The sequence below is a fragment of the Ruditapes philippinarum genome, unplaced genomic scaffold (assembly GCF_026571515.1).
Source record: "Ruditapes philippinarum isolate M1 unplaced genomic scaffold, ASM2657151v2 ctg2732_1_1_1_1, whole genome shotgun sequence".
Classification (NCBI taxonomy): Eukaryota; Metazoa; Mollusca; class Bivalvia; order Venerida; family Veneridae; genus Ruditapes; species Ruditapes philippinarum.
In genome coordinates, this window is record NW_026861313.1 from 85,854 (window position 1) to 112,382 (window position 26,529).

The 26,529-nt window shown below is 32.4% G+C and overlaps 2 protein-coding genes across 2 annotated transcripts in view; both read left to right on the forward strand.

Moving 5' to 3' along the window:
- Nucleotides 1-314: 314 nt before the first annotated feature.
- LOC132715214 (zinc finger protein 93-like) lies at nucleotides 315-7,355 on the forward strand. Its single transcript, XM_060698204.1, has 2 exons — nucleotides 315-443; nucleotides 5,940-7,355. Exon 2 carries the CDS (start codon nucleotides 5,988-5,990, stop codon nucleotides 7,353-7,355), a length of 1,368 nt encoding a protein of 455 aa, XP_060554187.1. The 5' UTR covers nucleotides 315-443; nucleotides 5,940-5,987.
- A 14,912-nt stretch (nucleotides 7,356-22,267) lies between these two features.
- LOC132715215 (neuronal acetylcholine receptor subunit alpha-2-like) overlaps nucleotides 22,268-26,529 on the forward strand; it is a 29,723-nt gene continuing 25,461 nt past the window's right edge. Inside the window, exons 1-3 of the mRNA XM_060698205.1 lie at nucleotides 22,268-22,409; nucleotides 23,157-23,281; nucleotides 25,707-25,772. Coding sequence (XP_060554188.1) covers nucleotides 22,268-22,409; nucleotides 23,157-23,281; nucleotides 25,707-25,772 — 333 coding nt within the window. The remainder of the gene's footprint in view (nucleotides 22,410-23,156; nucleotides 23,282-25,706; nucleotides 25,773-26,529) is intronic.

Consider the following 26,529-nt stretch of genomic DNA (forward strand, 5'->3'; position numbering starts at 1 on the left):
ATAACTGTACTTATATCCAAAGTGCAACATATGTAAAAGATGGTTCAATAATTGGCCAATGGGGTTACTTTTTGGATACTTTAAAGCAGGGTCTGTTTGAACGACTCTGTTTAAAGGTACACCAATATTACAAAGCTTTTGAGAAATAAAAATAAAAGCATTTCTGAGGCTTATTGTGCTTTAAGTCAAACTGTTTTCATCTGGATAAATTACGTTCTTGTTACTCTGTTAATTTATTAAAGCTTTTACGTCTTCCATTATACAATCGAAACATTTAGTGGAGTGTCACCGTTAACACCTTGTTGCGTAGATGACATCGACTGCTCTCAAATTCTATTCGGTGAAGAAAGTAATAATTGATCCGTGTTGTGCAGGTGTTTGTTTATAAAAAATGACAAAAACTAAACAAAAATTATTTCGATACTTTACTACAGATGTCCATGGTAACTATATTTTACTAGGTTTAATTCATTCTGCACATTTTTATGAATGATTTCTTATTTATAAATGTCTTAGCTTCATTTTTCAGTGCCCTCTTGCCTTGACAAATATAGAATCTACATGGCCCTTGCAACACGACAAAAGTGATATCTACTGTACTAAGTGGGTCATTTGTCAATATAAACTTTTGTGCACTCATACATTAAAAGTATTATTTGCAGTCGTGCAAATAAAATGATAAAAGTATATGCCAAATCCTTGCCATTGGTGTAAGAATCAGACATATGAGTTGTTAAGATGTTTATCAACCTAAACAGCTAATCAACGTACTGTAGTCCTTCATAATTTGTAACACATTGCATAATTTTTCTTATTTTACAGTTTGACGTTTATTGGAACATGCGGATTTGACCAATGTAAAAATATCTTTGGTTTACACTCTTAATCAATGTCAAGTTTTATCAGTAACAGAATATGCAGGGGTGACATGTAGTCCAAATATTTAGACGTAACCTCGTATTTGAAGCTATTTTTTACATGGGTCAAATCCGCTTTACGATAAAAGTCAAAATGTAAAAAAAGAAAATGCGATGTCTTTCAATGAAGGACTAGGGTGACATGATAAATTGTATGTATTGCCAAGTGTGGACAAATAGAATTTTTCACTAATTTACAATATAAATATCAAATGAACAAATTCACAGACACTTGGGGTGTGGAGCTAAAAACGCCTTTAAAATCCAAATAAAATATATATGTGTCAATCCCAGCACATGTACTGATCACATATATCAAAAAAACTTAATATAAGCCGTTTTGAAAAAAAAAATCATATTTCAACGTCTATAATAATACACAATATTATATTAATAATAATAATATATAATAATAATAATAATTCATTAATTGTATGGAAATGATTTGACAAATTCTTCAAATGTTTTCATACTTGCAATTATTTTTGAAGTAGCGCGATTTTGGGAATTATTTTTATCCTAGAGTCTCGAGACAATTACTTAGAAATGTTTTAATTAATTAAAAAATATAAAAGTACATTTCATTTCTGTGTTATAAATCGCATTGACTTTTTGGAGATATATAGCGGTGATTTAACTATGAATGTACCCTGCGGTCGAGCTTTTGCAGTGATGGTTCAGGCTTCCAAAACTTTGTAAGCCGCTCTTTTAACATTTTTATTTTGTCAGATGCAGCATTGTCACCATATATAAACAGGCATGCTGAATACCTTACGCTACCACAGTGATAAAACGTAGCGCATGCTTTACTATATCATAATATTTGCAAGTTGTAAATATCTAGGTCACACGCTGCTATGCTAATTTTAGAAATATTTTTGAAAGTGTCACGAAAATCAGTCTGGAAATTATGGCATGTATGTCTTAAATTCAGGAGCTTTGCATTGTTTTGTTTAAGCGTTAATGTTGAGCAAACAATCTTGCAATATTATATCTGTTTTTGAAAGGCCATTTCTAAAATTAGGATATTCTTGTGACAATTTTAACACAAAATAAACATGACGATTCTCAAGATCTTGATCTATGCATTTTACAAGATACCTGCCAGAATAATAAGGCCCTGTCAGAACATGTATATCATCAATATCTGTTTGATAATAACAAACAGGTTTATTGTCAGAACAATGTTATCGTAATAACCAACAGGTTTAGTGTCTGTTCTAGGAGGGGGGATGTGGGGATTCACTCATATTTTTGAAAATTCCCCCCTATTTTTTCAGAGACGGGGAAAATTTTAGAGAAAGAAGGAAAAAGATCAACAAATGTATTAAATTCTCACTTTTCGATAAAAATCCCCCTTGTTTTTCGAATCCTAGAATAGACACTGCAGGTTTATTGTCAGAACTAAATATTAGCATAGTAACCAACAAGCTTACTGTCAGAATATTGTTAGCAAAAACATAGTAATCCAGAATCATGTAAGCATAGTAACCAATAAGTTAATGGGGTTTTGCATGTGGATTAATTCAGTTTTGTTAGAGTAATCACCATTGACATAGTAAAAAGTCGCAATTTTCTATTTGTATCGCTCAATGTTGGTCAACACATTATGCACCTGTGGGTTTGCTTTTGAATTTATTCATTATTTGTAGAGTCATAGCCGTTGACTTATTGAAAACCATTCCAAACTGTTGTGTCACATCGACCTAAAACTGCGCGAGCTGCAATAAACAAACTTTGAAGGAATGTTGATCAGCATTAAATGAAATTGTGCACCTGATGTCGAATAAATGCCTGTGACTTAGTAAAATTTTCAATATTTAAATGATATCTCATGAAACTAAAATAGTGTTTGTCTGGAATCATAAAATTTTATCCAAAGGTTTATTATCTAAATCAGTATGTATGGTTATGAGAGTTTGCTTTTGATTTTTTCATTATTTGTAGAGTTATTGCCCTTGACTAAGTAAAAAAAGTGGCATTTGTAAAAAAAATGGCATTTTTCAACTTTCTGTGTGAAATTATTTAACCGAGAGCTGGGACTAAAAATAACTTTCTGTCCCAACCCGTAGATTCATGAAACTTTACAAAAATGTTGGTCAGCATTGTATTTTGTATAGTTCTGGTCCTGTAGGTTTGCTTGTGGATTTATTCAGTATATGTATTTGTAGAGAAATTGTTCTTGATCTTTAGTAAACAATTTGAAATTTTGTTTTGTTGTGTGTAACTCAAAAAGTATTTCACCTAGAACTGTGTTCAACAGAAATGTTGGTCTGCATGTGTAGTTATACACCTGATGGTTTTGGATTTGTGCAATTGTGTTTTTCCCTTTTTTATTAATTTGAAGCACTTCATAATTAACAGCATATGACTCAGGGAATTAATACATTTATTGAGTGAAACACAGAAAGTTGTCCCTATCTCTGTTATGTATACCAAAATTCCATGCTAAATTGAACTAAATTTGAAAATTTTATAAAATATGTGGGTAGATTCTTTTTCAGATTTCTCCCTTTTTCTGATTTATCACGCTATAATTTCCCCTTAAGAAAGCCACAGGCTGTTTGGAAAAATTTGAAAAAAAATTCACAGTGTCATATGATTAGCAAAATTAACATGTTTTTATATTACATTGTAATTTATATATAGATATATCTACAGTAGAACATTGTTTTACCCATCCTAAAACATGTTCATTTTCCAGCCCTACCTAGAATCTAGAAATATATTTCTTCGGAAATGTTGAATTTCTGATTTTCCTGTTTATATCAATTCCATACATGTAAATCTCTGCTTTGAGGAGGTATACATGTTGATAACTAGTAAAGTATTGTTTAAATGAAATGAGAAATATATTATCAAATATAGAAAAGCTGCTAAATATAAGGAAAAAAAGCATTGATCATAGTATTACTTTATGATATACCGTAAAATTCCTATTAAACGCCCCCGGGGGCTAAACATTTTCCAAAAGGTGGGCTATTATTACAACACGTTTTTCCTAAATCCAAAAATCATTAAAATACATTAAGTGTAACATGGGTTGGTAATAACATTAAAATATGTTAAGATTTTAAAGTTCATGTGATACATTTTTGTGTTAATGAAATAAAATGGATTCTGAAGGATTTGAATAAAATAACGGAGTTATTAAAGAGTTCACCACTCATGAGCAGATTTTTTTCCATATCAAAAAGCCGGGGGGGGGGGGGGGCTTTTATTAGGAATTTTACAGTATGTAGAACCATTATGGTAGTGACCAGGATTATGTGATATGTGATGGTGTTTTTAAAAGAAAAAATTGAAAAGTTTATCCATGAGATGCTTGTTGCCTTAGCAGATGATCTAAGTGCAGAATGATTCACTGTGTAAAACTATATGGTTATATATTCAGGGTACCCACTTGCCTTTATTAAATGTAGAGGTTAGTGTATATTTAAGTAAGCATTAAACTAATTTATATTGGTCAAGAGTGGCGCAGCTGTAAATTGCTACATAAGTTTTTTGTTTTTGTTTTTAAAGCTGCATGACCCCAGATGAGCAAAAAATATTTTTTGAAAAATTCAAAGTGGAATTTAAGAAAAGTAAAAATATTCAAGCCATGATTTCCATGTTATGGAAGATTAATGACAGATTTTGCACTATAATTATCACTGTATATTATTTCTACTGCCTGTGACATGTGACTTTTGCAGTGACAAATTAGGGCTATTATTGCATATTTTCACATCTCTTTGGAAATTCATGTGAATTGTATTTGTAAGTGACATAGATTTGCAATGTGTAAATTACTTTTTTTTGTTTCTATTGATAATATTTTACTTTAGAATACATTTTCTGTTATTTAGCAGCATTTATACATGTAAGTGAATGAAATATTATAAAAGGAAACAATACGGAAAAAAATAGGTTTTTAGCAGCATTTATACATGTAAGTGTATGAAATATTATAAAAGGAAACAATACGGAAAAAAATAGTTTTTCCCCATCATTTCATAGAAATTTCACACGTGTTACATTACAGATATTCATTCTGTTAGCTTTATGAAACTCGTGTCTCAATTAATTTGTAGTAGTATCAATGTGTGATGGAAAGATCAACAGATGTTACAGGTAGAGCCTTACTTATAAAATTGTTATTGGATATTGTATTTAAAGATTTTAAGTTACACATAACTTTTTTCTCACCTCTGAGCACTTTGTACTGAAGGTTAGCTTTTGTGATCACAATTGGTGCTAAAGATGTGCTTTTGTGATCACAATTGGTGGTGAAGGTGTGCTTTTGTGAGCACAATTTGTGCAAAAGATGTGCTTTTGTGATCACAATTTGTGGTGGAGGTTTGCTTTTGTGATCACAATTTGTAGTGAAGGTGTGCTTTTGTGATCACAATTTATATGTGCTTTTTTTATCAAAATAAAACAGGTGTTATGATCGTCTGTTAGTTTGTTCCAACTTTTTTTCAAACAACCTTTTATTTAAACCACTGGGTCATATTTGGTAATTATAGCCCTGATAGGTCAAAATTGACACTGCCACAGGGGTCATGGCTTTTATTGTATAGTAAATACTTAGGAAAATTCTAGTACTTAAAATCTGCAAAGGCTAGATCTTAGAGGTGACAATGTCAAATATCAAAGCTCTCGGAATTGTAGCCTCACATAGGAAGATAATGATGTAGCATTGCCTAGTGGACCTCTTCCAAAGTTTAATAGGTCATACCCCTGATGTCTCAAAATATAGCCCTGGGGGTCACTGTCTTGCTATTTTAGTCTTAAACTTTTAAGATACATGTAGTTTGCTATTTTAGTATTAAAGTGCAATGTGTAAATTATTTTCTATGTTCACTTGAAAATATTATATTTTTAAATACATTTTCAAAATGTTAATGAAAATTGGCTTAAATCTGGAGTCTAGTTGCTTTAAGATAATAAGAAGATTGATCTATAATGTGTCCGTATAAATTATATAGAAATCATGTGAGCCATACCATGAATGTTAATATTGATTTTATATACTTTCAGATGTGACCTTGCAGAAGTTTATCAATTTCTTGGTGAAAGTCACCCTGCATGTATAAAAAAATGCCTGATAACTTTATTTGCGGGAAGTGTGGCAAGGTCGCGAAGACCAAACAGGCGCTGGAGAGACATGCGGCCTATCACGAGGACGACCGACCTTTCTCCTGCGAGGTCTGTTTACAGAGGTTCAAAAATTCAGACGATCGTGGTAAACATTATCGTCGACTGAAACGAGATGGGAAATTTAACATTGCTTGCACCGTGTGTCACAAACATTTCAAAACAGACGACATTCTTAGAAAGCATATTGAAATGCTAGGCTGTAATGTTGCAGCCGTTGATGGGACTGTTACTTCGAAATCAGAACCAACAGGGCATAATATTCAAGAGGGAAGTGCAATTACTTTAAAGGAAGAATATGTAATAGGTGATTGTATAGCATGCACGTGTAAAGTGTGCGAGAATGTGTTTTCAAGTACCTCCTCATTAAAGAAACATTATAAAGAGGTACATAATGATAATAAACGACAAGTGTGTATTCAGTGTGGACAAACACTAAGCTCAAAAGACAGTCTAGCTAGGCATTTCAGCATATTTCATCAGTCGTCATTTCCGTACGCGTGCGATCTGTGTGATCAGAAGTTTAAAATAAAAGAAAGCCTTTGTAGGCACGTGAAATTCGTGCATCAAGATGGCGGGTATCAGTGCCACGAATGCCATCGTGTGTTCAGTCAGCCTGTGAACCTAAGGAAACATTCAGCTGTTCACACAACTCAAAAACAGTTTACGTGCAAGTCATGCGGGCGAGAATTTCGGTGGAAACAAGCAATGCAAAAGCACGAGTTGCTTCATGATCCTCAAGGTTTATCAAGCAAGGAAGATAAAAAGGTAAATTCGTCAAACTGTATCAAAGAGGATTTAAATGGACCAGGGGAAAGGATAGGTGAAACACACATTGACCTAGAAGATGACGAAACTCTAGATAATTCTTATGAAGTGTTCAACGATATTCATAGTAACACTGATAGTCCTAATGACTCAGCTCAAGGTAATGTAATTGAAGATAAAACCAGATGTGAGTTAAACTCAGCAAATCAAAGCATAAAAGTCAAAGGAATTAACAATTCTGTGAAAAGCAGTGTGAAAAAGTTACCAACTTTACCTGACTCATCTGAATATAGTTCAGGGAATAATGATACAGTTAAGAAAGGAAGGGAATCAAGATGGAGTGAAGGAGACGAATATGATTTTCCCGATTCAGATGACGAATCTGGTTTTAATGATAATTTCAGTCGTGAGGAATGTAGAAAAAGAGTGGGTTTTTCTAATGTCATGAAATGCATCAAAAGTAAGAAACTTAAACTGGTTGATATTAATACAAGACCTAAAGAAAAAACTTTTTCTAGAGTCCCCAGGTAATAAAAAATACAAAAAAAAAAAATTTGATAATAGTACCCTTAGAGAAAAAATCTTTTTTTTTTAAAAATTTGGGTGGTTTTGGGGAAAAAGAACTGGGAAAACTTTTTAAAATGGCATATGAAAATTTTTGAGATTAATAATGCAAAAGGGGACTGATATTAAAAGTGAGAAATTTTTTTTCTGAAACTTAGATAAACTTTGGATGAAACGGGGAAACTATCTAAAAGATATCTCTACTGAACATGAAGAGCCTGAAAAGCATAATATAGAAAACGTTGCCTATGGAGAGAAGCGCAAAGCTGATTCAAAACAAAGTAAAGACAACTTTAACAATGATGTTGGTATTAAAAAATTCAAGTTGGCTGCACTGACCAGTTTTCCGACCGACAAAACAAAAGATGCACCTGAACTTTTGTTTAAACCGTCCTCAATTCAGACCATAATGTCGGGCCCTACCAAGGAACAACCTAGCAGTTCTTATACAGCTGAGGACAAGACAGATGAGGAAGAGTCCAGGGCTGACAATAGAAAATCAGGGATGAGGTTGCCATCTGTATTCAGTTCAATGTATACAAAACTTCATAATCCTTTTATCATTCCTAATTCCAGACTTCAAAACACACATGGTGATGCTAATAAGACGGATGAAGTTCAATATAATGACAAGGCTGTAGGTAAAGATATCCACGGGTTAAAGAAAACGTTTACAGCACCAAAAGAACAGATTATTCCAAGTGGAAAATTTTCCCTTGTGAAACATATGCTGTCGTTACAAAATGAGGATAATTTTGATAAAACAATTTTCGAAAATCCTTTGTATAACAAACCGGCAGATATAAAAGACTTTGAACTGATGGTAGAAAGGCACAGAGTTACAGACAAAACTGATGATACTATTGTTCAATCGTATGATTTGTCAGCAAAACAAAACATTCCATTTCATTGGCTTGGCATGAGTGTAGCTAAAAGAAGAGCCTCTATTGACCGCGCTGAAAAGGAGAGGGCTGCGGAAAATCAAAATCCACATGAGTCTGAACAGGATTTGACTGTGATTGAAGAAAGGAAACAAAGTGAAGATGAGAAAAGAACAAGTGACTCTTGTGCTGAGCACTCGATGAAGGGAAACACAGATAAAGAATTGGTTGTTATAAATAAAGATGAAGAACATGGTATACGTAATGATAAAGGCAATGGACATAAGACAAGTGCATTACAAGGACATACACACATGTCTCGAGGCTATCAGGCAATGAAAAATCTAGTTGCAAATAGACAATTAGTGGATAAAACTGATAGACAGAGTCGTTCAGATGCAGGAAAATCAGTCCTCACAAATCCATTTGATTATGAAAATAAATACTTTCAAGAAAATCCAAGAGAAAATTTGGGCGATGAAGATTCAATCTCAACTCTGAAAGTGCATAACTCTGGTACTAGTAATCAAAGTACAGCACACTGTGCTGGAACAAATGTTGACCTTACTGCCTCAAGCAATAACCATAAACGTCACGGAAACAATGTCTTTGATAGTCAATTTTCTCGCAATGATATAGATGTTTCTAGACAAGGTCAGTTAAGCATGCAGCAATCTGATGAAGAAGCTTTCTCTAAATCATCTTTATCCAGACCATCGTTTACAAATTCTAAATGTGATATTCAAACACATTTAAGATCGTTGTCTGAGTCGCACATATCAACGCAAACTGTAGCGAATTTTTATCCAGTTTCCAGAAGTTTGTCAATACCAACTACGGCAGTCGGTACCAACAATAGGATTGAACCTCAGAGACTTTGGGGTTCGGAGCCATCTATCTTATCTAAAAATAGACCACAGAACAATACCGGGACAGTTTCTACATCAAGTGTGAATCCCATGTTTACGTCACTTAGACAATCTGAAAAGATTATGAACTCTGTAAACGGGGAAACTAAACATAACAAAGGGTTGATAACAGATAAAGAAATGACGTTTGGGTTTTTACCGGATAAGAAAATTGATTTGACAATGATCAGTAAAAATTTTGCGCAGCTACAAAAACTTCATCATGGTAGCTTGAATAAAAATGACATGAAAGTAGTTTTTTCCCATCATAATTCATTACCAAACGTTTACAGAAACGTATCTGAACCTAGTCAAACACCCGTTAACATTGAATCCTCATCTTTGAAATCAACTCAGTTTGGAGATCAACAGAATTTTTCTAACATGCGTATTGATAACAGCATGGAAGACGAGATTGATATATCAGAAGAAGGTGTGTTTGATGCTTATACAATGATTAGATCACCATATAGAACTAATTCATCTCATTTGTCAGATGGTGGGGTTAAATACAGTCATGTTATAGAGACACAATCTATTAATAGAACTTCAGAACGCTCACCTCATATGTGTTATGAATCGAAACATGTAGGAAAACTACATTCAAGTGTAAAAAATAGTACAGCGGGGATCAATACAGGGGTCGTTAATGTGTTTGAAAAGGGGAGACAGGTTCAAGATTCTCAGAGTAAATATTCATCACATAGTGATGAAAGTAATTCAGGTGTTTCTATATATGATATATTGAAGGGACATGAAGAAAAAGGTAAAGAGTATGACAGTGTAGATACATTATTGGGTGCATACATTTAGTTGTTGTTTCTTTGAATGTGTGTGTGTGTGATTTTTTTTTTTTTTTCTCTTAAGTTTTGTCTAGTTAAGTAAAATGTGTTGTTTGTATTTTAAAATTTGTCTGGTTCAGTCAAACATTGATATTTTTTTTTTTTAAGCTTATTTGTTGTCTTATTAAGTGAAAAGGTTATTCCGACAACAATACGTACAGTTAGGAATGAGATATTGTTATCAAACTTTGTGTATAACAAGCTTATATGAAGACCTGGGTTGGTATTGCATTTGGACTCCTTGGGGTCAAGGTCACCGTTACAGTGTTACTAAAAATAGAAAAATGGTTTCCGGATAATAATGAGATATTGTAATCAAACTTTGTGAAAAGCAAGCTTATTTGGAGACCCCAGTTGGGATTACAATTAATTGAAATATTTCTTTGTACACAGTTGATAGTTTGTGTTCAAATTTTTCTTCAGACTACTTATTTTTCAAAAAGTCAAAGTTGATGGTGGGGGTATTAATCACCTTCAGTGATAGGTCTAGTTATAGGTACATGTATTCTTGATACTCTTTTATAGTAATCATAAGTTAGTTAGGTTTTTTTTGTGGTTTAGAATTTTTCTAAAGAATTTGATCAGGCCAATAGAATGTTATGATTGATTACAATCATCGTCGGATACCCACAATTGATAAACATGTCACATAACATGCATTCAACCGTGGGTAAAATGAATCTATTTGCTTCGATATACAGCAACAGGTGCGTAAAATATCTACCAATGACATCGCGTTTAACAAATCTATATTCTTCACCAGCGGAGGTAAAAAACAACAAGAAACAAAATGGCAGCGCCCACGGTTAAAAACTGTTGAACTAGTCTTGCTAAAATCAATGGTAAAAACTATCGCCAAATCAGTTCTTCTGCAAACAGATATCAAAGTAAATTATCTATTCTTTCTTGCTGGAAATTGTTTAATTTTTTCGATGTTGAATTTTTCACGTCGTCTATGGTTGTCACTATAGTGTCTGTTATACCCAACGTCGTAAAAAACAAGCATTTTGATTGGTTTAAATCGCCTCATGAAATTATGAGGCAGCCAATGAAATAGCTGCCTTTGACACACCTCCAATCGACTGAATATTGGCAAAAAATCCCACAACTGATAAATGTTAATGGTTCGGCCGATAAATGTTAATGGTTCGGCTGTGGGTATCCGACGATGGATTTCAATAAGTCTCAAAACTTTCGTTCTCTGAATCTTAGTTGCACTTCCATACCATACCATACCATACCACTACTATACTATACCATACCACAACTATACATTTACCAAATCATACCATAACTCCAGCAGTCACTTGTATTAACAATGATTTGAATACATTGTATATTATGGTTAATTTTAATTACAGTGATATACAGTGAATGAGACTAAAAATAGGTTTGGAGCACCCCACTAAATACCGTATTCCGGTATACAAGGTATATACCGGGCAAGGCGCTTGAATCATAAAATGCTGAAATCTTGCCTTTTTACCCTACAAAATGAACTTTAATAGGTCTAATTTATCTTTTCACACCGATTTATAATGCATCAAAACGTTACATAAAATTGTTCATGAACAGACATCAGACATTGTATGACACCTGTCTTGTTAAATAGTGCTTCATTTTTTTCCATGCTTAACTTAAATATTAGTCAATTCTCATTTCTTGCTAGATAATGATAAAATTAAACAAGAACTTTCTTATTTTAATTTCTGTTTTATTTTCATTTTAAATTTCGAAAGAACAAACTTTGGAAAATTTTCAAAAGAAAAAAACAATTAAAACATTGTCTGTAAAATTTTCAAAATAATATACACTGTAAAATTTTCAAAATAATATACTAGCAAGTAACATATTCCATACATAAATTATGTATAATGTACAATGTTTGCTCTACAATTTCAAAAGTGGTGCCCTGTTGTTTATCACTTGTTTGGAAACGTGTTTTCCATTCAAAAAGCTGTAATGTAATAAAAATATTATTGATGTCATTGTTTAACAGTAATTTTATAATATATGGAAACATATTTTCCAAATCAAGAAGCTGTGATGTAATAAAGATAATTGATGTCATCATGTACAGTATGACATAGAATTTAACTTTGCACAAGTTTAGAAGATGGTAAATGTTAAAAGAGTTTACATTAACAAGTATAATGTATAGATTTTAAGTGTTAATTATGACATTTCCTATTTTGATACACTTTTCCATGCACATTATATATTTTTGCTCAATAGTTTGGCTTTCAATTATTTGCTAATATATAAAAAAGATGTTTTAAATTATTTAATAATGGGTGAAATATGTTAGTTATTGAATGATAAAAGAAAAACCCTTACTTGAATATTTCAATTTTTCATGTTTAAATTTGTATATGACTTAAACATAGACTTCTCATTTAAAAACCTTTTAATTGGCATTGCAAATTTTGTGAAAAAAAAGTTTTTTTCTCTAGAAATAAATTTGAAAATTTGGTGAAATCCATGTTAAAAAATGTTTGGTTTTTTGTATGTTTTATAGTAAATTAACTGTACCGATATACACATTGGCAAGGTTTACCGGAGATCTGGTGTCGGCAAGAGATTCTAACCTAGCCACCAGTGCAGACAAAGATTAGTCAACACACTCATGCTAGATCAGCCGTCACCCCGGTGCTAGATCAGCCTACACCCCGTGCTAAATCAGCCGACACACCTATGGTCCCTGATCATGATCTGCTCAGTTCGTTATTTAAAAAAAATTTCCCTAAAAATACAGCATGGTTTAGTCCAGATTAAAAGATGGAAAAGTCCAATTTATTATAGCTAAGATGTATTTACAGTAAACTCCGCTTATAAGGAACTCATTGGGACATTCAAAATTTGTTCCTTATATTCAGAGTTCCTTGTAAGCATATAGCGAATTAGTTCCTCAGTGTATCAGGAGTTTTTATAGTGAACGGATTTAAATATAACAAACTGATTGTTTACTTTCGTCCCCCATTTTGAAGACAATTTGATTAAGAAAAAATAGTCATTTATTTGAAAATCCTTTGCTATTTCATTTTTAGTTTTACACTTCTACTCATTTGCCCATAAAATATCATATTTTATTCTAAACTCATTGTTTTCCGTTTTATTTCCATGATAACAAACAAACACGATTTTCGAGTTTTTCTTCCTTTTTAAATTGAATATCTTCTATTATATTTTAAGGGTGACTTTTACAAATGAAAATTTCTTTTTATTTCAATCAAGCTTATTTTGTAGTTTTCAATGGATTAGCAAGCATTAGGGATTATGTTGCAAACCGATTATAAATGATCATGATTTTCTTACTCGAGAAAAACTATTAAAGAAAAGAAATAATAGAATAAAACAAATACATTTTGTAACCGTTTTATCTTGATGACAAGAACCCATGCAAAAAATATCCTTAATAGAAAATTACGTACTACTATACAAATTCATTTTCAAACCTGTTTTAATACACGGTGCATTCGACTGAGTTTTAATCCGTGCCAATGAAAAATGAAAGTTGAAAATGCGGGATCTATTTACGGATAGCCGATATTTTGGAGTTCGTTATAAAAGTGTAATTTTCTGTACTTTTAACTTAATTGGGACTAAAAAATGAGTTCCTTATAAGCTATATTTCCTTATAACCATGTTCGCTATAACCATATATTTTTATATTAAATAAAGAAGGGCAAAATTCAGGCCAAAATAAATTGTTCCTTATAACCGGAAGTTCGCTATAACCGTGTTTGCTATAAGTGAAGTTTACTGTAGTTTGGTAAGGAATTTCAACATTATATAAGTGTTTACCAGGTTATAACAAAGATATATTTGTATATAATTAATGTAAATAGATGGTCATACATATTTATATATGGTGTTATAGAAATTTGTATTATAAATGTAAATTAAATTTGTGTATACATATAAATGTAAATAGGGATTTCTAATATATATATGTACAAATGTGGATATGGTGAATACTTACATGTATTTTGACATAATGCTACATAAATGTAATATTGTACATTTTGAGTAAAGTCTTAAATGATTATAGGTTTATTTAGCATTTAACTGTACAATATGTGAATATAAATTATATTTGGATAAGGTGAGTCTAATATGATTTCTAAAGCTGTGTACAATTCCAAATATATTCCAATATTGCACTTGTTTAAGGTTTATTAGCCTATTTTTGCTATATTCAATTTATATTAAAAAATGGGATTTAATGTTAATATGGATTAATGCATTTAAAAGCTTGCAACGCTCTAGGTAGTATTCATTGGATAATATTGTTAATGGGTTTTATCATTTAGCTAACATGGAAGAGACCAAACACATTTAAATTACAAATCTCGTGCTCCAGGGTAACATGTCATTTCAGTGCATATTATTTCCTTAGGATGACATTGCCATTATGAATAAAGATGTAAAGTCATGCACTACTGCAAGAGACAACAAATAAATAAAAGGAAACTAAATGAATTTCCATGATGAATTTTTTTATGGGGTCTGGAGGCCTTAACCATTTAAATATTGTAGAATATGTAAGAACAAATGAGCCGTGTCATGATAAAACCAACATAATGGGTTTGCGACCAGCATGGATCCAGACCAGCCTGCGCATCCGCTGTTCCATGCTGTTAGCTATCAGTTTCTTTACTAGTTATAGGGTCTGTAAGCAAACAGCATGTATCCTGATCAGACTGCGCGGATGGGCGGGCTGGTCTGGATCCAGGCTGGTTGCAAACCCATTATGTTGGTTTTGTCGTGACACGGCTCAAATATCCGTCATGTGTTTGCAGTTTGGATCAGAATATCTGTCCCATGGGTGCCCTCTAAACTAAGCCAATCTAAACTGCATTGTATGACTCATATTATGTTATTCATATTATTCATCATGGTTTTGACCTCTGTAGTGCTTGCTTACTGTATTAATGCATTAATTATAATTCACTAATAGCACTGTACAATATGGAAGTATATATTCAAACAAAATTTGTCTAGCCACCTGACAAGTCCAATATCAATATCAAGTTATGTACAAATACAGATATATCCTATATTGTACAGAGGAATGTAATAAACTTTAAAATATAGTATATACTGCAAAATCACTATTATTCGTAGGACATTAATTTTTCGAGGTTTTCATGAGAAGGCAATCCACAAATTTAAGGATCAGCAAATTTTCCGTGACCAATGAGAGTTAACACTACATTGGCTACTCTTGTCATGACTTAAATAGTATAGCATTTTAATTGTTAGTTAAATTTTCCAAAATTTTATTCAAGACAAATAGTTCTTTATTTATTGTTACTAATTTAACAGATTATTTAAATACTCAAAATGTATGAAATATTTTATTGTTGAAAAAACATTGATACTCATGTTAAGTTTTTAATTGTTATCGAATGTGTTATTTCAATTTGTCAGATGAAATATATTCCAGTATGGTGAACTTGTTAAATTTAGCATAAGCATTGTTTGAAAAGTTATGGGAATTGTTATATTTATTTTAAGCCATAATATCACTAGTCCTATTCACGTTTAACTATATATGTTAAACTATTTGTGTTTTTAACTTCACATGGTGAGCTATTCATGTTTAACTATACATGTTGAACTATTCATGTTTTAACTACACATGTTGAACTATTTATGTTTAACCATACATGTTTAAGTACACATGTTTAAGTATACTTGTTTAACTATCCATGTTTAACTATTTGTGTTAAACTTCTCACATATAACAACATATGTTAAACTATACATGTTTAACTACACATGTTAAACATAGGGTTACCCAGTTAGGGTCTGAAAAAACGTTACATAAACCCAACAACAACTATTTAACCATTGCCATAACTTATTTATTCTCAAAATATAACATTCACAAAATAGGTTTATGCCTTTGTTCTTGTACATAGCATAGCAGTGGACCAGTGTATTAATATGGGTACATGTATGTGAACTTGACCCTTAAATCACCTTGAATTTCAAGGTTATATTTTCTAAATTTGGAAATTTTGCCTTTCAAGGTCGTTATGTGAACTTGACAAATAAATCACGTTGACTTTTAAAGACATGATTTTTTTTTTAAATTTGGAAAATACACTTTTCAAGACTTTGATTATCGGGGAGATGGGGTGTGGGTGGTAAGCTATTTTGGAGTAACCACATTTTTCTTTTTATTTAGAAAATACAAAGTTATAATTTAATCTCGAAATTAAATATAAAAACAAGATTTTTTTTTTCAAAGTCAGACTGGTGTAGTTTTGCTTGGCATATTTAAAACCTATACATGAACCAACTGTGCTATGTTTGGAAATCACTGGAATTATATGTCTTGACGTAATGACATAATTGTGATGCAGATATGTATGGAATTTTGCTCAAAATATTGATCTTGAAAATCCTTGACATCTGATAAAATGTTCATAATATTTAATTATATAGTGCTTACACTTACATGTATATTTATTCCAAGTATCTCTTTGTTATTTTAATATACCTTAATGAAGAAATTTTGTGGAGCATTGCTTAAAGAATATTACATTTTTAGAACATAAAACAAGTTATTTTCCTTTAGAATTTTAAACTGTTTAAATTTTGTCGTTGTTTTCATTTGATCAGGTTGTTTTGATTTTATTACTTTGATTTGATTTGTTTAGTTGTCAGTAAGTGGCAGCTTGTAAGGGGGCATCCTTAGCCAAGTGGTTAGGGTCATTGACTTGGAGCAAATTGCCTCCCATGGTTTTAGGTTTGATCCTGGCAGGGACCTTGAATTCTTTCAAGTGAGGAATCTATCCGGCTACCTTATTGAATGGTGGTAGTTGACCATTCAGATGCCTGCATGAGCTCGAAATAATGCATCTAATATAGCCATCCGGTTAGCTCAATAGGTACAGCGTTGGACTGCGAATCGGGCAAGCCGGGTTCAATTCCTGGATGGCACAGTTCACTTTTGTTGTGATTGATCATGAAATCTTTTCTACAGTCAATTGCACTGTACCTTTGCTCTGGCATTTACATAAGTTTCAGTTTCTTGTGAATGTGAAGGCAACTAGTACTGGTAAAACTGCTTGACAGCCTGCTCAGGAATGATGTGGTGGCTCGGGCAGTGAACTGTGCTCTGATGAAGTCAGTATGGCTAACTGCCATGATCCGGAGTGAAAACTACCAACACCACCACCAATAACGCATGGAGAGGCACCTTAGGGTTTCCTTCACCGGTACTAGTAAAGCTGGGAAGTTGCTGTATGAACTTTGCAGGGTTAGAGTGACTTCATCATTGGTTACCCACGGGTATATATTCCGTACATCTAGATAGTGTATTATGTACAGAATATAAACCGTGGGTAACCAACGATGGAGTGACCCAAAACAGAATAATAAATTTTTGACATACTGCCTAGATGTTTTTTTTTAATTTTATTTTATATTTTTAAACAGTTTATTATTTTAAAGTTATTTAAATGTGCTAGTTTTGATTACGGTTGATTTTTGTCTTTATACATATTTTTTCATTAATTCCTTTTGTTAATTAAAATAGTTAGGGCACTGAATTTTTGTCTTTTTAAATTCTTGTGCAATTTTAAAGCAATGTTAGTTTAGCCATCGAAACAATACAAATATTCTTTATGAAATATCATTCATTTGTTAAAAAGTCACCCTTTCATTATGCTGTTTAATTTATTATATACTTGCATAGTCAAAGATACACTATTTTTAGCTTCACTTTTCGTAGGATTTTTACTGAATTATGACCCTCTTCAAAACTTAGCTAAAGATATCCATGTGAAACTTTTATACATTGCTTTGAGATCGTAATTTTGGGTCAGTATCAAAGATCCGTAACATTTTGCATGCATTTTTAATGAAATATGGCCCATTGTGAACATAGAAAATTCTTTGGTCAATATCCAAGACTTGTACTCTGTCAAATATATTTTTAGAATGAATTTTATTCTGTATTAATTCATACATTATCAATGCTTTTGTTATACTTTCAAGTACTGAGAATAGCAGAGTGCACTGTCTTACTGAAAGCTCTTGTTATTTTGTTATGTACACTTATTAAGAAATTAAAGTTTTATTTTATCATTTTGCTATATGTATATTACTTTAAATACAAACTTATTTTTTTCATCATGGTTTCAAAGATAAACTTATTGCTTATTTCACCATTAATCTGCCTTATCGCATGATATATTTACCTCCATTAGTTCACTCTGCCTGTAGATATTTACAGTATATAGTCTCACATATATCTACCTAAGACATATCTTGTTGGTAGTAGAAGTTTACTATCAATATTCAATTTTCTCTTAGCTCCAGCAGGTCAGGTGGTTTTGTCCCTTGGTGTTGATTAAGGTTTGTAAGTAACACCCAATGTTAGCCAAATTCAGCTGTCCTGTTTTGGCACCATATATGACCTAAACCGTGTTGGTGCACCATAAAATTAAGCAAAAAATACAACAAAACAAAAACAAACTATCAAAATTAGTTATCTCCCATTATTATTTCTCCTGTTTAGAAATTGACCATTACTGAATAAGTATCCTGCACAGTTTCTTCCCCTTAGCACATGTAATCTGCGGATGTTGACAATAATTCTTACAGTTATTTCCCGTGACCACATGAAATATAGAAAATCAACTATCATTTTCACACTTATTTCCCCATATCAGATGTGATCTGTAGAAACTGACCATTATTCTTACAGTTATTTCCCCTGATCACATGTAATTATGGAAATTAACCTTTATTCTCACAGTTACTTCCCCTTATTAAATGTGATCCATGAAAAGCGGCCACTTTTCTTACAGTTATCTCCCTTTATCAAACGTCTTCAATGAAAACTTACCATTATTCTCACAGTTATTTCCCCTCATCAAATGTGATCCATGAAAAGCGGACATAATTCTTACAGTTATCTCCCCTCATCAAATGTGATCCATGAAAAGCGGACATAATTCTTACAGTTATCTCCCTTTATCAATTGTGATATGTGGAAATTGAAAAATTATTCTCACAGTTATTTCCTGATCATTTTTAACTCTAGTTGTACAGTTATTTCCATTTATCACATGTGATCTTTGAAAATTGACCATTATTTTTATAGTTATCACCCCTTGTGAAAAGTGATCTTGGAAAATTGACCACAAGTTTCACAGTTTTATCCGTTAAAATCACCATTTCTTCATTCTGTTGATAGTTGCGAATCTACAGACAGACAGTTATACAGACAGTTATACGTAGAAAGTTGTAGACAGTTGCGTTGACTTTATAATACATGTACATAATTACGTATTGTTAATTGTCTTTATTTATTTGATATTGATATGGGAACTGTTTTATTGTTTTAAAAGTTTATTGTTTTTTTTTGACTCCCCACTGCATCAAATGCGAAACACGTTAAATCTTATTGATAGATGTATATATGTTTTACTTTTGAAACTAAAAGTTTACACGAATGAAAACGCATGTTGTAAATTGTAAATGGCTTAAAGATTTGTTTAAGATAAGAATAAATATTCTTTTTGAAAACATTTTGCTGTTCATGAGTTTATATTTCTGTTTTTTAACCCAAATTAAAGACACTTAGCTAGACATTTCTTTTGTTTAATCCCCCCCCCCTTCATTTTGGTAGTAGTATTAGCCTAAAAACCATTTGCCTCAAATTTGTCCAAGTTTAATACTACTGTTGTCACCATAATTGAGGTGACGTCATCTCTTTTGACTTTGATGCTCTAAGGTCACAGATACCATGAAACGTGAAAACCCTTTCAGTTTTATTACTCTTAAGTAACATTGCATGCATCCAGGGCCTTTGAGTTTTACAGGGCGAAGAATTATTGTGCCTTGAATCACCTTGACTTTCAAGGTCATATTGAGAAGAAGACACCTATTGTTCTTAAGTTTGGAGGCTGAAAGGTCAAGGTCAGAGTGACGCTCAATCTTCTAAATAACTTTTATAATGTTGTGCCTTCAATTGCCATTTGCTATCACTCTCATTGAGTAGATCACATTTAGATTGACTATTCAGTGAATAGGGTAAATCTATTGTACTCATCCAGGCGTCCATGTCTGCAAGTTGGTATCTCAAAAACTACTTAAAGGGAATGGGTTGAAACTTCACACACTTACTTGAGAGCACAATAGGAGGTGACTGTCCATTGGTCATTGCTCTGAAATTGATTTAAACACAATAATGACCCTTTTTGAAAATTTTACATTATCCAGGCTCTTGTTTAACAATCTATCAAGCACTGATTACAGTCGAGCACTTTGTCCTAACCAACAGCTCTTGTTGCTTTTAGGCGGTCAAGGTTAGAGTGGTCCTGATTTCGAAAACGTTTTGGTTTAAAAACTAGAAAATCTGCATTAAGCCTAAATTTTCATCTAAGGCAGAGGAAATGCTCTCTTTAATAATGTTTTAAAAATTCTTGCTTAACAAGTGAGGAAAGCAGCGTTGAATGTGAAACAGTTTGTCATAAAAGAAACAAAATACTTACAACGTGTTACTTATTTTCCCTACGAAATACTATGTCACTTTACTTACGAGTACAGCTAAAAAGCAAAGAGTGATTCAACTATTAGAACAGTGTATATGGCCAATATTAACTGTAGAGAAATAAAAAAAAGTATTTATTTTTCATGTTAAAAGAAGCTTCTGAAAAATAAAAATGATGATATTTTTGTGACTTATTGGGCCTTTACAAACATCATACGATTCTTTCTCACTATAATGTTTGACTTTAGAGATGTAAGCAGAGAAATTATATATTTCACATTAGTGTCAAAATGGTATAATGTTAAACTTACCTAACCAAAGGCCGTTTAAAACTGACAGAAACTTTTATTGATTAAAGTGGATTGCTCTACAATGGGCATTTTTTCCATAAATATTTCAAATACATGTACTGATAATACAAAATAGAAATATTCCGTTCGGATATTGTTTAATATTTCAATTCTGATAAAAAAATAGAAATGTTCCATTTGGACATTCTTATAAAATATTGCTTGTAAAAATGTTGATAACGTTTTAAGTGATTTATTATGAGCATTTATTTAATGAACCTTCGTCAAACAGTACACAAATCTCCACTCCCGTCGTAATTAAACGCCTCAGTAAAGTCCCTTTAAGAAGGACTTGTTATTAAGAAGCATGTTAATTAAGAAGATATTTCAGGTGATAGGCAACATCCTATTTCCCACTATTTAAAACTGTAAAGGACGGCAAGACCGATAAACAATTCGAGAAATGATTGTAAAATTAGTGGCTGCACATGAAACCATCAGTTGATTGAAAAGATATGATGTAAACTTTCAAGCCTGTATTCTGGGATTTCTTCCTCTTGATTAAATCAGCACCTTTAGTTAATTATTTTTTACACTGCTACTGATAATCCGCAAACTTACAACTTATCAATGAAATGTATAATATATAATTCAAGTTTTTTTCCTTTTAAACAAAAAAAATCTTTCTAATGCATTTCTTCCCAATGAGTTTGTTATGAAAATATTTAAACGAACTTAAAAGTGACTTGTTAAAAAGTAACTTTTCCATTTCAACTACAGAAAAAAGTCACTAATTGATCAACTTATCTTTTTAGAAATATCGCAAAACTGATTTGAACTTCAAAGTGCTAGGGTAGATTTTGAAAATGATATTCTTTTGCTGAGCCGCCAATGGAAGCACAAACCATTATGGCATTGCAATTGAACTTCAAGCTGATTAGATCTCTTATGACTACGGAAACGTTTAAGGGCCTCCAACAAGTCTTTTGTCTTTGTCTTTTTTTGATAAAAATTCGCGTAAAAAAACAACAACAACAAAAAACAAAACAAACAAAAAAACTTCAAGCATTTTGAGAAAAGTGACTAAAAATGACCAAAAAATAGTCTTGTCTTTGTGAATAAAATGAATTGATTTGTGTTAAAAACATCTAATCAAATCGAACAAAAATCAGTCGTCTTACACGTCATGATCGCATCAAATGGTGGCCCTTTAACGTTTCCGTACTAGCTACATAAATAAAATGGCGTATCTCTCATGACAAGGACGCTTTCGGAACGTTTATCACATTTCCATCTAGAAATAATTTTAAGTGCCTCTTCACAACCTGACTACAAGGCATGCCCGATTTAGTCGTCCTTTGAATTTCTAGGCGTTTGCCTTGCTAACAAACAAAATGGAACATATTTGGCTAATATATCTCACTATACTGAAATTAAATTCAATGGACTCGGAAGAATATTCACATGGTGATGTTCAAGACTTGCATACACAACTTTTTGTAACCAATTCATACAACAAGAAGATCCGGCCGTTGGTTGACCAAGACACAGTTCTTAATATCTCTATAGACTTTCATCTTAGTGGTAAGTTATTATTTCAGTTATCATTTGTTTAATTGTGAATGGTAATGAGCGGTTATTATACTTTTTCGAGTACAATACTGATATTATTGGGCGATTACTCAGCTATCAAGCCTATAATAGACGATGCAATGAGTCCAATATAGGTTTTGCAGCTTTTTAGTGTGTACGAGTCCAAGATTGTCAGTATGGTGCTCAACAATGTATTTGTGGGTGTACTTGCATACCGACCACTTTTTCTCACATTATTTTAAACATGCCAAGTAAATAATTAACTAATGGCAAAACTCAAAATTAAAGAAAGCGCGAAAATAAGGACGTAACATTATCAAAAATTATATATAATGTATAATAAAGCATAATTATATAAATCATTATTGTATAAGCAATAATACTAAACAATTATTACTTAACAAAATTGCGGTGACTGAACTCTGCACTGGTGAATTCTAAGTTACTTCACTTCAGTGTTGTTATATTTTTCTGGTCCTTCGGAACCACCGAGTCCAGCACTTTTAAGTGATAAGAATTGAGTACTCCTCAAGCCGGTGCCAGGGGGGCGTGAGGTATGTTGCACTCTTTCATTATCCCTCATGTACAGATTCAATCAAACCCAGTCTGCAATTTTCATATTTAATTGCTGTTTTATATGCTTCCGTGGGATTACTTTTTGCCAGATATTTTTACTGCCGTGATCGGGAGTGAAAACTACCAACACCACACTACTAAACAAAATATTTTTTTTTGTAGCGATAACACAATTTGATGAACAAGATGAGAGTCTTTCCACAGCCGGGTATTTGCATATAAAATGGACTGACGAGTTCCTCACTTGGAATCCCGATGACAACAATGGCATTAATTGGATAATAATCGTAAGGATTTAGGTCTATAAATTATCTAAAATGTGGTTTATCTAAAGTGTGGATTATCTACTCGTAGTTTCCCTGATTATAATCTTCCGGCCCTACCCTGCCATGTATTATGATACATGCATTACTACATGGATTAACGAGCGTATTTTGCGTATTTCAAACATAGCGCAAACATAGCGCATATCTTCAGCGTTGAAATGATGTGATAAGCAGAATATATAAATAATTATTCATCTAAATTCGTAGAGGCTCGTATAATATGATTTTATTCAAGTCGTACAATAAATTCAGTATTAAACCTACACTGCCTCATTAAATATCCTTTAGAAAAATATGTACAAGTTCGCATGAACAAATGATTAGTATTGGCAGTCTTTATAGGCCCATTATGACAAGGAAAGCTTTTCTTTTCTCAAAAGCTTTTAATTTTTTTGTACTTTTATAGTATCCAAAAAGTTACTAATTTGGCCAATTACCTGAACCATCTGTTTCGCCTATTGCTTTATGGCAACAAGTTCAATTATAGTGAACTTGTATTATGTATGGAAGTCATAATACTACTTTGTTTACAAATTGCTACTTTTGTGACACACTATTTTAAATTTATTGCTGCTTTCGTAAGGCAACAAACATTCAACATTCTCTAAAACCATTTTTTAGAAAATGTTATAAAATTCATTTTTGCCCTTTCGAAAGTAATACAAATATATTTGTTTCTGAGGCACATTGTGCCTTACAGCACATTTATGTTTATTTCAAATTTGACAATGAATGAGAATAGGTAAAAATAATTTCAGAGCATAAATATTTTTAATTCCGGTATTGCTGTTGTTGTTTTTCAATTTCAAAGCCACAGGACGACATCTGGAAACCGGATGTTTCATTGCATAATTCCTACAGCCCATTCAAGGGCCTTGGTTCCTCTCATTTAAACGCATGGATACTTAGCACAGGTTTCGTGCAGTGGGAACCATTCCAGGTAAAAAAATTCGAAATTATGTGCATGTTATAACTTTCCGGTTCAAAGTGTTGGTTAAATAACTTTATTTTGTTATCTGGCATAAATATTATGTCCTTAAACAGCAAAGTAAAGTCATGTAGCCAAAGGTGTAAATTTACATTTTGCCCAGATACATTAGTTACCATTATTTATGATGTCATATACAATGTATATTCTTTCGGATAATAATTAATGGTGTAAGTTTGTCGATTGAAATTGTAATTAATTAAATGGTTAGTATCTTGACAAATATTGTAATATTTTTATAGGGATTCCACAAAGTTTTTTTGACATGACGAGACTCGAAATATTTCTTTTCGTGATTTATGTTTCATTTGACGTAGGTCTAGACCAATAACTTGTGCAAAATTTCAGATCCTTTTTTTTCACTCCGCTTTTTTTCCAGAATGATTATTCTAATTGCGAAAAATGATCTAAAACTGAAAGACGTTGCAACGCTTTTCGCTCAGACCGGGCTAAGTAATCACAAAAAAAAACGATCTTAAATTCATTCTGAGTATATTTATTCAATATCTTTTGCTTATTTGTTTTTATTTCATGTGTTCCAGTTGATCTATGTAACATATTCAAATTTTATGGTTTTAGGCTTTCGGGCTTCAGTAGAGTCGCTTTAAGCTTGAAGATTTATGTAATATAACACATGCATTTTTTTTCTTGTGATAAGGTCATCTATTATTTAATATCTGTGAAATCTTCGGGTTGATTAACCCTTACACGGCTGGAACCGAAACATATAATAAAACCTTTACCACCAGGGCATGTTTGCCCGTTCGAAAGAAATACAAATGTATTTGTTTGCGAGGGATATCGTGCATTTGAGCACATTTAAACCTTTACATCCAGGGCATGTTTGCCTGCTCGAAAGAAATACAAATGCATTTGTTTGTGAGACATATCGTGCATTAGAGCACACTTAAACCTTTACCATTAGGGCATGTTTAAAATGAGCAACTTCTAAGTACTGTTATATAACGTTGGCAGGCCAATTTAAAATTCATATTCATATTTTGAATGATGATAATAGACAAATCAAACATTACCTTTTAAGAAATTCAACTATTTTTTAAAGAGTTAAAAATAAAACAGGGAACACACAATGTTATGTTTTATATTTACCATTTCATGTTAAAATGTTGCATTCTGCTAAAGTCGGTGCACATTCCACTACTGTTCTTGAATAGGCTCATTTAAAGCAAGCCAGCAACATTTTTAATGTTCCATTGTTTGCGTGAATAGGACTGCACTATCAAAATGCAAACATCTTTTTTATACGTTATTAAATTCTGATATATAAATTGCAACATCATTTCACTTTTTCTAAAATAATGTTTTGTAAACCATTTAACCATTAAAAACCCAGTACCTCTGTATTGTATATTCAGCAGCTGTTAAACTTTGTTTCAGGTGTTGAAGTCAACATGTTCCGTGGATATCACATACTTTCCATTTGATGCCCAGAAATGTAGTATGGTATTTGTAGTTTGGAGTTACACACACATTGAAATTGAGTTACTAACACAAAAAGGATTCGGACTGGCTGAATATTCAGGAAGCTCAACATGGAAGATTGTTTCTGCAGTGTCAGAGTTCAATAATAACTTGTACATACCGAAAGCTACATTCACTCTGAATTTGCAGAGGAAACCCCTATTTTACATGTTGAACATAGTAATTCCTATCATCTTTCTTTCGATAATGAATATATTTACGTTCACGCTGCCTGCAAAGTCGGGAGAAAGGGCATCGTACGCCGTTACCCTTTTCTTATCAATTTCTGTTTTCTTAACCATCGTCGCCGCGGAATTTCCCAAGAACTCGGACAACCTCTCATATTTAGCTCTGTACCTCACAATCATGACAAGCATTTCCACAATATTTGTTATTATCACTGTATTGCAGCTGCGACTTCTAAACCGGGAAAGAGACAAATTGCCCAGTAGGCGGATGTTACAGATGCCTTTATAAACTAGTCAAATGCTTTCGTTGTAAAAACATGTAAACCACGCCCCAGTAAGGTTTCCAATTTACAAAGCCATGATAATGGAATCGATGAAAGTTCAGGCGAGGGAAATGAAACGGTTACCTGGCCAGATGTTATTGATGCCATTGACTTTCTATGCTTCTGGGTAGGAAGCGTCGTTACATTTACCGTGACAATTACAATATTACTGGCACTTCTGAACAATCCTGATAGACATTAAGTACCTTGCACCACGTCCAATGTTTT

Excerpts from the sequence above, each read along its gene's own strand:
- LOC132715214 (XM_060698204.1), top strand. The coding sequence starts at position 5,988 with ATGTATAAAAAAATGCCTGATAACTTTATTTGCGGGAAGTGTGGCAAG.